Source organism: Tinamus guttatus, unplaced genomic scaffold (assembly GCF_059628265.1).
Source record: "Tinamus guttatus ecotype Peru unplaced genomic scaffold, ASM5962826v1 Tinamus_guttatus_pri_ptg000036l, whole genome shotgun sequence".
In the NCBI taxonomy this organism is placed as follows: Eukaryota; Metazoa; Chordata; class Aves; order Tinamiformes; family Tinamidae; genus Tinamus; species Tinamus guttatus.
In genome coordinates this window covers 461,653-473,909 of record NW_028288570.1, presented here as the reverse complement: position 1 = coordinate 473,909, position 12,257 = coordinate 461,653, and the positions used below count along the sequence as shown (strand labels likewise).

The window sequence follows — 12,257 nt, the reverse complement described above, 5'->3', positions numbered from 1 at the left end:
CGGGCCGGGCCGCCTAGATGTGTGTGTCCTGCAAGCAGCCCTCCCGCAAGAAGCCACCGCCCCGGGATGTCTCTCCCCGCCCTTTTATATATATACATATATATATACATATATATACACACACACACACATATATATATATATGAGAGAGTTAAGCACTGATGTAGTCGTGGGTTTTTGTTTGTTTGTTTATTTGGGTTTTTTTTTTATTTTTTTTTTCCTCCGACTTAAGTGGTTTCTGGGCCACCTCCTCGCTGCGCTTCCATTCTCCTGCCAGAGAGGAAGGGCGCGGAAGAGCCCAGCCGGCTGCCGCTGCGCAGGGAGCAGTGCGTGCCTGTGAGGGAAAGTTTCCATGTGCGCGCGTGTCACATGTTGTACAGGCAGGGCAGATGCATGCGCGGAAGGTACCTCTGGACACAGAGCGAGGTGGGTCGCCTAAATGCACCCTTGCACACGGGTGCTGTGGGTTAGGTATGGCGCCTATATGACATAGCACCTCTCTGCTATGCGCCTCCCACCTCACCTCTATTTTCGGTGTTTCTTCCCCGCGTTAGCTCAGCGGGTGTTTTTGCTGCTGTGGTGCATCGTGGCGCAGCATCTCCGAGGGATTCAAGGATATGGGGATACAGGGATGTGGGGATACAGGGATACATAAGCACAGCTCACCGTCGTTGTGCAGCTGGCGGGAGCACCTTGCAGCTTCCCCGGGCACCCCGCGGAGCAAGAACAAAGCAGAAATAACCACAGCAAATCCCGGGGGGCGCGCGGGACGCACCTTGTAGCCGCCGCACGTGAGGCCCGCGTTCCTCTTGGCCAGGACGCACTTCATGCGCAGGAAGAAGGAGCGCTCGATCTCGTACTCTGCGGGCCGGGGGGCAGAGGGGGCGCTGAGCCGGGCGCGCTGCTCCCCGCGGCCGCGCAGGCCGCGCGGGGAGGCGGCCCGGGGACAGGGGGTCTGCGCTCCTCCTTACCCTGCACGAAGTGCGAGTGGTAGGGCTGGTGCGCCGTGAGCACCGCCGTCATCTCGTCGTGGTCGGCGGGGTGGATGTACTCGTAAATGCTGTTGCCGGTCAGCTCTACCTGCAACACCGAGAGGAGGAGGAAGAGGAGGAGCGGGGGGGGTTACCTCGAAGCCCGCCCCGTGTCCCTTGTCACCCCCGACATACCTGCGACAAGCCCAGGTGCACCGAGGCCGTCTCCGAGATGTACATGATCTTGCCGTCCGGAGCCACGACGAATATGAAACCGTCCAAGGTCTGCAGGAAAAGCGCGGAGAGGACGGGGAAAAGTTTTCTTGCGAGTATCCACGAACTACCTTTTTTTTCGGGGCTTTATTTTAGCGGCGGTGCGGGCTGTGGGTAATCAAAAAGTTGGCAGGAAAACGGGCAAGTCCTAAAAGGAAACGCTCCAAAACGCTTAGGCTTTCCTCACTCCTCAGAGACCCAGCTCCAAAGGTCCCGGCGATGCCAAGTGCCTGGGAAGCGCCTGAGGGCAGCATCTCCAGCGCTCCTGCACCCTCTGCGACGAAATACGTCCGTACGAGAAATCCCGAGCACTCCTGCCCTGTTCCACATGCCAGCAGGGCTTTTAACGCCCGAATATTTGCTAAGGAGACTTTACACGAGCAAAGGCGATCTAAACCTCTCCGCAATGTAAATAAAGGTCTGGAAGGGACGAGACTGTTTATCAGGCATGGTTCGGGAGATGCTAATGGCGTGAGGGAAAAATAGGCCCCAATCTATTAAAGGCGGATATTAAAGGCCACACTAGCCCACCAGAAATACGTGATCGCGGTAAACGCTAGCATCCCTTGATCTTTCTGACAGCAGCGAGTTCTCTCGTCTCCTGTTTGATTTTTTTTAAGTTTATGCTCATCTGCGCGGCGATCCAACACCCTTCTCCAACCTGCCCCACGGAGCATCTCGCCCTCTGCCCCCTTGCTGGGACGTGTCATCCTGGTTAGGAGTTTGGGGAAAAGCAGCTGCCTCTTCCCTAGAGGCAGCAGGAGCACCGGGATAAACCGCTCGCTCCAGAGTCAGCAGTGGCAGAAAGGATGCAAAGGATTTAGGGGGACCAAACCATGATCATGATAAAACCCTCGTCATTCTGACAGGATGCTTCGTATTTGTGGAGTGCATGTGCCCCCCCACCTCCTCTTTTTTTTTATTATTATTATTTTTCTTTTTTGACTAAACACGTGACCAGTTAAAAATTAGCGCAGGTGGCAATTAAAAGCGCAGAAGAGGGAATGATTTCCTTAATCATTAATACCGAATAGCTGCCGTTTCCAGACCAGTACCTGCAAAAGATGCGATCCCAGTTCCCGTCCAACGTTATCCAACGGGCTGGTTCGACTGGAATGGCCCCAGGCTTCTCCAAGTCCTGTTTAGTTAAGACACGTAAAAAACAGCGTGAGGAGACAAGAAAACGAGTCGCCCTGGCCTGCTAGGGAAGAGCTTCCTTCTCAATTTTCCACATGTGTTCGCTTTATATAAATATATATATATATATATATATATATATATATATATATATATGTGTGTGTGTGTGCGTGTGTGTGTATACACATATGAGCTTTCCTCCCGCCTTGTCCCGCACAAGTGTCGGGCAGAGGGGGAGTTTCTGCCTCCAAGGAGCCCGCCCGCCCTCAAGAAAACGGAGTCTCCCCGGACTTGCCTAATGTTTCAGAGGCCGCTTATTTTCTCGCATGCGGAGTTGGGGGGGATAAAAGCCAGACGGAAATTGCTCTGCCGAGGCAGAGCTATTTGTGTGCGATGCCTTTTAACAGCGATGTCGCTGAGATAATTCAAGCAGGGCGGTTAGAGCCTTTTTATGCTCGCGCCGTTAACGAGGCGTAACCCGCCACGCACGGACATCAGGATTAAGTAAAAGGGCGGGAATAAAAATCCCGGAGCGCAAAGCGGTGCCGGCCACGTCGTTCCCCCTGCGACTCTTCAGCGGGGGCCCGGCGGAGGCAGGACCCGTTTTCCCGGGAATCTGGGGGCAAACGGGCGAGGGCAGAGTCTTCCTGTTAATTTCTGCCTGCTAGCTAACGGTCCCCTGGGGATTTTTATCCCCTTTCCCCAGGCTTCGCCTTGCCCCACCTCCCCACCATGGCCCATCGGGGAGTGCCCGGAGCCTGCGGCGGCTTCGACCCCCTCCCCCGGGGATCGAAAATCCGGGCAAATCTCCCACAGCTCCCCGGGAAAGAGAGGGAAAAGCAGCCCCGTGAACCGGTTTTTGGCTTAAGCATCGTGGGGCTCCTCCGCGGGGGGCCAGGGCGGCCAAGGGCCGATATTTTGGCGCCCCCCACCTGGAGGGACCGCGCAGCGACAGATCTGAGCGTCGAGGGCTGCTCATTGGGGTTGCTGATTAATCTAAGTTTACGGGTCTAATTATTCGTCTTCCAAAAGCGAAAATAACCCGAGCCACGCGGGTTAATGAATAGCTCGCCGACATTACAGGTTAACTTCTTGCAGGAGCGCGGGTTTTCACGGAGCACTGAGCTCTCCTTTATGCTGCAGGTGGAAACGCCGTGCTGCTCGGCCTGGTTGTTAATGTTTTATAATTAAGCGTTTTTTCTTGTCTACCTGAGCCGGCTTTTCGGAATCCTCTCGCATGAGACAATTCCTTGTTTTTTTTTCACATGTGTTGCCCTGCTTTCAAGTCGGACACTTTTTTTATTCGTTGCCAAGCCCAGCCTTTCTCAAGTCTACGGATTCTCCCGATGCCCTTCTTTGCATATTTTGTAATTGATATAAGTTCTCCATTAATATTCCCTTTTATTACTTTTCCTTGTTCTTTCGCTTTAACATTCAATTTCCTTTTACCGAGGGGGCCAAACCGTGATTTCTTGCACTTGACCTACCGCAGAAAATTCCGCAAATCCTTTGATTGTCTATTTAAAACAAAACAAGGAAATCAGCTCTCCCTTTTGCTTCAGGATTACGCTGGAAACAAGATCTAAGGATTCCCTTGCAATTTGGCAAGCGAACAGAATAATAGGTTTGGAATAGGAGCAAGCAGCTTTGTGAGAGGAAGGATAACTAAATCGTTTTTAGGCAAAGGATTTTCCCAGCAGAAGTGGCCGGCGACAAAAGCAAAACAGCCTCTATTTTGGAAGATTTCCAAGAAATGCCATGTTAACCTTCGCAGATAAAATTTGCTTTCCTCGCTGAGTCCCCTCCCCCAGCAAAGTCTGGTTTATCATATTTACATAAGTAGCCTTAGCAGGGATATATCTATTAGGGATCTAAGGAGCTGGGGAGCTCACGTTTCAGTCGGAAATAGAGGCGAAGTTTTCCTGTTGCCTAAGACTCGGCGCGTTGCGGAACCATTTCCATTTAAATACCCCCGGCCCCCGGATTACCTCAATGGACTGGCTGCGTGGGCTTTGTAATTTCCCGAAAATGAGATTTCGATTTATAAAACAAGAAACCAATTAGTAACCAAATGAGGCGAAGTAGATCCACTAAAATTGACCTAATCCCACAGGCATCATTTAGGCCAGTTCTTGGCGAATGAGTGATGAGCCACCGTGCAGCGTAAGCTCAGGGCATCATCCAGCTGTGTTATTGCGAGCAGCAGAAATAAATGGCTCGAGCTTTTCTTTCGGAGTGAATCTTATACTCTTGACAAAAGAAAGATTATAGGCTCCTATGTAACAATCTCCTCCACTCGAGATTTTTTTTCCTAAAAAGATATACAATTTGGGCCATAAGAAAGTGTCCACAGCCAGGAGAGAAGAAAAAAAAAAAAAAAAAAAGGAAAGAAAAGGGCTAAAAGGGGCATTTTAGGGGGGTTCTGGTTCAGTTGCAAGCAGAAATCTTGGCTCTTGCAGAAGCGCGCGCTGAGCGGCACGCATCCTGCTCCTGCTGACTCAGCTCTTCTTCCGACAACTCCCCAATGGAAAAATCCCGGCGCTTCCCGGAGTTTGGAAGGGCTGAAGCCCGCGGCGAGCGGCTCGGTGGCCATCGCGGGCTCTTTACGCCGGCGAGCCCCCGCGAAACGGCTGGTTTTCGGCCGCACCGAGCCCAAGCTCCGGGCCGCTGCCCTCCCGGGGCTCTGGTGCGAGCCCGGGACCAGTAGCCAACGGAGGCAGCGGCGGGACGACCCGTCCCGGCGCCTGCCCCGAGGAGGGCAGGAAGGGGCGCCTGGATCGCGTCTAAATTTGCCCTCGGCCAAGGGGGAGGAGGGCGCAGGAAAACGGGGCTCCGAGAGCTCCTTGGCCCCGGGTTTCCCGGCGTTAGTTGCCCCCTCCAGAGGCCTCGCGGCCCCTTTGCAGGGGTGGCCCCCGGGACGCCGCCCCTCACCGTGGCAGCGGGGGGCCGGGACGGAGCCGGCGGGAGGACTGCTCCTCGGCTGAGCTTTCGCAGCGGGACGTTGCAGCGGGGGGCTAAACTGAGGCGATTAATCGTTTAATTAACCAGCCGCCACCCGCGCCCCGCCTCCCGCCGGCGCCCGGCAGCGCCGGTCCCGCCGCTGATGTCCCGGGCAGCCGTTAACGGTAGCTTCCCTAACGGCGACTATCACCAACGGTAGCTTCCCTAACTGCGACTTCCCCAACCGCGATTTTACTGGCGGTAACTTAACTTCACTAACGGTGACTCCACTAATGGCAACTTCACTAACGGTAACTCTACTAATGGCAACTTAAAGTCTCGGCCAAACGAGGCTTCCGTGCAGAAGCGGCTCGCGGCGGAGGGATAAACGCAAAAAAATGCGGCGCCGACAAAAACGCTGCTCACTCCAAAGGGCCGCGTATGCCGTTCGCGGGGTTTGGCAGAGATTTATTATCTCGGTAAATCACACGCAGTCATCTGAAGCACAGATAGGTCAGCATCCCACTCTCCTTATGAAATAGGAATTAGGGAAGGAGGAAATCCCCCTGGCTAAACAAACATCCCCATCGAGAAAACGGCGGCAGAAATAGCGCCGAGAGTGACTCGAGCTAGAAGGAAATGCCAGCATTTTGGCACAAACGAGGTACAGAAATGCAGCTCGAAATGCAAATAAACGGGACCATGCCCGAACTATAAATAAATAAATAAATAAATTTTTAAAAAAGAAACAAAAAGAAAAAAGGGAAACTTTTCAAATATAAACTACTTATTCTTTTCTATACAAAGAGGCAAATTCAATTTTCTTCCTATTCTAAAGAAGGGAGGCGTGTTCACAGCAACACACTGGCGAAAATGCGCAATTCCTATGCAAGCTGGAAAAGAGACTCCGGCATTAAAACGGTCGTATATTACTAAGGGAGAGGATGTTTCTAAACTAAATATGATTTTCTCCAAGTCTGTGTGCTTTCTGACATAAAAATCTGTTTTTTTTTTCCTTTTATTTTCTCTCCCCACCTCTCCTGCTAAGAGTTTAGTTCTGCACTTCACATTTTAAGTCCACATCAAAACCGGAATTAAACACGGGGAAGCAGCGTGGAGAGTAAACTGCAGCTTAAATGAGAAAAACTTCTGTAAGAAAATAAACACTGAAACCCAATGCTCAATCATTTCCCTCAGCAGCAAGAAAAACAGCATTAAATCACCTATCCACGTGGGAAACGATCTTTTTTTTTTCCTGCTAGCCTCTTAGCCTTTAAAATAAAAAGATTAAGGATTTTAATACTGCAATGTTAACCAGCGCGTTTCTATGAAAGTTGGTATAAACAGAGCCCCTGCTTCTGTCCGAAGAAAAAGAAATGCTTCCCTGGGCGGAAACTGTCTGGAGTAGGGCAGAAATCGCGAACGATCCCTTCCTCTAGCAATCCAAAAGGAAAAGAGCACCCTTAAACAAGCCCACATAAGTAACCCTGTATTACTTCTCCAGTTGTGTTTGTTTGTTGGTCTTTGATTTGGGGCTTCCTCCACGTCGATAGTGGCACGCAGGGAGTCACCCTGCTGGCTACAAGGACCGAGGCTTCCTCGGAAGGAAAATCGTTTCAGGCGTTCGCGGGCCCGATGCTTTCTGCTCGGGCTGCGTTAGACACCGTTAGCCGTCTAATGCTGAATTGCGTTTTTAGGGTTGGATTATATCGTGCTGCTTTGTTGTTGTTGTTATTTTTTATTCTCTACCGCACGTCTGAATTTGTTAGGAAGTTCTAGTTAAAATAATAATAGTAATAGTAAAAGTATAGTCCTCCACCATTTAGCAGTTCTGCAGTTTTTCCCAAAGCTGACTGAGTACCCCAAGTGCCAAATGTCTCGTGAGGTCCCTTCTCCTGAGTGAGGAGACAGTTTTAGCCCTGGGGGTACGCAAGCTGCTTACGGTGCTGATTCCGTGTAATGTATGGATATGCGTACGTGTATATGTTGATAGACGTGGAAGCCTTTCCGCTTTTGACATTTTTGTCTGTTGGAGATGCAATAAAGTGAACAGGAGGAAACCGAGCTCGTGAGAATTACATGGCTATTTTGAGGGAAGATACTCCGCACTCAAAATCTCCTGTGACCTTCTGCCATAAGACTGGCAACACCGACACCTATCTATGTTCCCATAAAAAATAACTAAGTAAAACACAATAAAAGCCCGCAGACAAACGCCCACGCTCCCCACGCGGGGCGGGTCGGGGCAATTCTCTCCTGGCCGGGGCCAAGGGAGCTTCGCCCGCGCGCGGCCCCGGGGCTCCAGAGCCTCCTTGGGGCCAACCCGCCGGCTCTGCCCTCCAGGGGGAAACAACCAAAGTGGCCCGGGGGCAAATCCGTCCCCGGGTCAAGTCCTCCCCGCGCTTGCCGAAAGGCTCCGCGCGGGGCGCGCAGTTTGTCTCTACCCGCACCCCCTCCGTGACCGGCAGCGGCTGTTGGGGCTCGGGTTCTCCGGTGGACCCTTCCCCCGCGGCCCCCACGAGGCGCCAACTCGACCCCCTTTTATTTATTTGTTTATTATTTTTAATGGTCCTGGGGACGGAATGTAAAGCAATAGGAACGCGCACTGGTGGAGTTCTAATTATTAATATTATTAAAGATTTCTGATGTTGCAGATTTATTTAATTAATTATTTTATTTTGTTGTTGTTGTTGTTGTTGTTGTTGTGACCCTCAGCAACTCGGAGGTATGGGATATTTTTAAGGAAACTGTCGCGAGCTGCACTAGATTGAAAATTACTACCAGAGGTTTTAGATACATTAGTCGTTCATATATACGTATACACACACGCACAAATGTATACATATACAGATATGTATAGCACGCGGCGGGGGGGAACTGCCCTGGCCCAAATGACTGCGAGAATACAAGTTTGCCTTCCAAAAGTGGAACTAATGCTAACGCTTCACTAGCTGGGTCAAATAAAACAGAGAATAAAATAAAATAAAATAAAATAAAATAAAATAAAATAAAATAAAATAAAATAAAATAAAATAAAATAAAATAAAATAAAATAAAATAAAACCCACTCTTTCTTTGTAAAACACGATAGACAAACAAACTGACAGATTCGGGATACAGCTGGAGAAAACATAGGAGCCCATGGACTAGATCAGCTCCAGAGGTCCCTTCCAGTCTCAGACATTCTGCGATTATCGTATTTCTTAGGAATACACGCACTTAAATGTATTCCTAAGGAATACAGACACTTAAACGTATTCCTTAGGAAGACAGGCATTTAAAGGTATTTCTTAGGAATACAGGCACTTAAATGGAAGAAGCAGTGAATGTTGCTCCTAGGACCGAAGAAACCCCTCAGTCCTTTTTCTTTCGTGCAGTTGGCTTGTCCTAAACAAATATTCGCGAACTATATATATATATATTTCCTTTCAAACTATTTTTTTCTCTATTCCTCGAAAAAGCAACAGGCTGAGGACAGGGGCGAACTTTCCCCCCACCTCCTGGGCTCCGCGCGCCGCTTGTTTTTCTTGGCGGCCGATCGCGAAGCCCTGGGACGGCCTCACTTTAAATCCTCGGCCCTCTTAGACCCGAGGCAGCCCCGAAATAGATGGGGACGCTTAAGCCCCATCTCGAGCAGGAGGGAACGCCGCCCCCCGCCCTGGGCAGGCAGCGTCGCCACCGTCGGCTGTGAGAGAAGTCGAAAACTCCCGTTAGAAGTTTCCCGGGTCGATTAATGGCCTCTGAGGTTTATTTGGGCGGCGCGAGGCTGTGCGGGTACCTGCTCAGCGCACCTCTAGCTCCGTGCTTGAACTGAGGCTTTAGGACTTTGCATAGGCTTATGTAAATATTTACCCATATATTAACTCCCCCCTCCCCATAGTATAGCTGCAAATATGGGTGAATCGCCCCCTCTTTTGCCGTGCACGTGCTTCGAGGGGGATGCAGCTCTCAGATTGAAAAAAAAAAAAAAAAAAAAGGAAACTGGTGTTTGCTTTAGTGGAGCGCGCTCAGTGCCTCTAAGTGTTGACAAAACCACTGCAAGTCCCCAGCCAAACCCGCCGTATGCGCTGAACGGAAAGCGTTTTCGGGGACGGGATGACAGCGCGGAGCACCGCGCCCGAGCGCGGCCCCGTGCCACGCACCGGGGAGCGCCCGCAGCGGCACCGAAACCCGGGCAGGAGCCGCCGCTGCCACCTACCTTCGGGGAAAACCACCCGCATTTTGAGGTAGCTGGTGGTGAGTCTGATTATGGATGCCTTGTCCAGCTGCGAGGTGATGGCCGAGGGCAAGGGCAGCAATTTAGCCAGTTCGTAAAATTCACTGTTTTCTTTCTCCCGCCTAGTCCGGGCAGCATTTTTGGACTTCTCTTTCATCGTGTTTTTTTCCCCCTTCCTTCCTACAGTTTAAGCTCCACGGATTCATCCAAAGGTGGGAGGGAAACTTTCAGCCGCGCTTCATCTCCTCGCATCATCAGGCGGCGATTTCGAGAGCAGCCATTACTCGTTCGTTCGTTAAAAAAAAAATAGTAATAACAATAATAAAAATCGAAGCAAGTTTCGAAGACCAGAGAGCCGCTCACAGGGGCTGTTTTCGGGCGGGGGGGCGCAGGAGCAGTCAGCCGGCCGGGAGCGGCGCGTATCCAGCGCGGCTCGGAGGCTCCCGGCGGCTGCGGGGAGCCGGCGGCGGCCGAGGCCCGAGGCCCCGCGCGGCGGCCCGGCCGGGGGCGCGCGGCCCTCGCTGCGGCTGGCGGCGGGCAGCGCGGCGCCGGGCGCGCGCCTCGCGGTGACCCCGGCTCCCGCCGCGGCGCGATGCCCATGCGGGGCGCCCGGCGCTGCCTCCGCGGCCGCCGCCGTCCCGGGAGCCGCTGCGGAGACGACGGCGCGTTACGCGGCCGCGGGCAACAACCACGGGCCAGCGCGGTTATAGATATACATATATATGCACGTATGTATATATATAAATATCTATGTCCTACCTCCTGGCGCGGCGCAGCCGGGCAGCCCGCGGCCGCCGCGCGCGGCTCATGCGGAGCCGCCCAGGGGCACCCGGCCGCCCCGCGGGCAGCGCCGCCGCCCCGCGCCCTTTATGCGCGCCCGGGCTCTCCCGCGCGCGCCGCGGGGGGGAGGGATGGGGAGGGGGGGACGAAGCGGGTATTAATGAGGGATCCCTAATTTGAGGCCGAGAATCGCCTAATAACTTCGTTATCGCCCAAAGCCCTTTTAGCGCAACTTCCACTCGCCCCCCCGCCCCTCCCGCCAAGCCGCGGCTCGGCCCCTCCCCCCCGCCGCCACTCACGGAGCCGCCTCGCCGCCCATTGGCCGCCGCTCACCGCCGCCCGGCCTCCCACTGGCGGAGGCGCCGCCTGACGTCAGCGCGCACACCCTCCTCCCGCCCCGCCCCGCCCAACCCCGCCCCGCCCGGCCCCGCGCGGCTCCGCCCCGTGACCCCGCGCGGCGCCGCGCGCCCTTCGCAACCGCTGCCCCACGCGCGAACCTCCCCCACGCGCGAACCTGCCCCCACGCGCGCGAACCTCCCCCTGCGCGCGAACCTCCGGCGGGAAGTTGCCCGCCTCGTCTCCTCTCCCCGCACAGAGGGGCGATGCTCCTCAGCGCGGGCTCCCCGAGTCGCGGCGGGGTTAGTGCGGGAGCGGAGGAGGGAGGCGTTGTAAATCTTGGTGCGTGGTAGGGAAAAAGTAAAATAGATCCAACGCTCCCGAGCGGCTTTAAAACTGCCCGCAAGGAAGTGTCGCCCGGGGAGGTGGCTCTCCTTGGGAGTGAGGCTCTCCCCTGGAAAAAGCGAGGGACAAGGAGAGTAGCTCAGAGTTAAAAGGGGCGAAAGAAGAGACCTAGAGCTCCCCTTAAAACACCGAGGAACGCTCAAAAACACCCGCGCTGTTCCTCCCTCGCAGCGGGTGCGCGGGGAAGCGGGAAAACGAGGCGGCGAGACGCGCGGAGGGGCCGCTCCGCAAGCGCCAGGGAAGCGCCTCCGCGGGGCTCCAAGGCGCCCGCTGCTCGCCCGCCGTGAGGCAAACACGGGCGCGAGTCGCTCAGCCGAGGTATGGATAAATAATACATAAATAAAAATAGATAAATAAATAAATAAAGACTCCCCCACTGTAGAGGAAGGTGATACCTTGCTTTAAAAATATATATATTTCCTTTGTGTTACTGCCGCCAGGTCTGCTTTTTTTTTTTTTTTTTCATTTGAGGGTGAGAGGGGTGAAGGTGGGTAAAAAACTTCATCCTCCCCCTGGTTTTCATTTGAGGCGATTCTCTCGCTAAACGGCCCTGACGTCTCTGCGAGGGCGCTTAGACATCTGGGCAGCAACTGGAGCAGCGCTGTCAGGTAGCGCACGGGTTGTTCGTCAGCGGGAGCCGCGGAGGGCGCCTCTTGTAGCGCCCTGGGCTGGGGGGTGATAAATCAGCACCGCGGACTTCTGCCCATTCGTGCCGGGAAAACAACACGAGCAGCAGCCTCCTGAGGGACCCGCGGTCTCCGCGTGGGCAGCAGGTTACGGAGAGGCTGCTGTCCCCATGTCCCCGTGTCCCCTGTCGCCCCTTCGGAGCCAGATTTTTTATCGCATAAAAGCTCCGGCAGATGAGATACAAGATACAAAACGAAGGGGCGATTATCCAGCTTTCAAAATCCTTCTAGCCATAGACAAAACCATCACGCTACAAAATTATTGCCGGCGAGGTCAGTATCCTAGTATTCCCTAGCAGACTGCAAGAGTCAGTTCCCGGACGACTGGGGAATTGGGCTGTTTCGGGAACATCACCCTTGTTCTTTCTTCGACAGAGCCCGTGACTTTTGGTCACAGGCGGACACCAGAGCCAGCGGAGCCCCGTCCAGTGCACACAGAGAAACCCAGCCTGCTAAGGAGAAATCAGTTTGGGAGCTTCCACAGCAGCCCCGAGCCGCCCGTGCCACTCGTGG

At 53.7% G+C, this 12,257-nt stretch overlaps 1 protein-coding gene across 1 annotated transcript in view; it reads right to left on the bottom strand.

Annotated features, from left to right (window-relative positions):
• The window catches only part of SIM1 (SIM bHLH transcription factor 1), a 40,037-nt gene extending 30,190 nt beyond the window's left edge, over positions 1–9,847 (bottom strand). Inside the window, exons 1-5 of the mRNA XM_088534665.1 lie at positions 9,520–9,847; positions 2,300–2,382; positions 1,167–1,256; positions 972–1,080; positions 776–861 (exon numbers count right to left, since the gene is read on the bottom strand). Coding sequence (XP_088390791.1) covers positions 776–861; positions 972–1,080; positions 1,167–1,256; positions 2,300–2,382; positions 9,520–9,694 — 543 coding nt within the window. The 5' untranslated portion in view covers positions 9,695–9,847. The remainder of the gene's footprint in view (positions 1–775; positions 862–971; positions 1,081–1,166; positions 1,257–2,299; positions 2,383–9,519) is intronic.
• Positions 9,848–12,257: the final 2,410 nt, after the last annotated feature.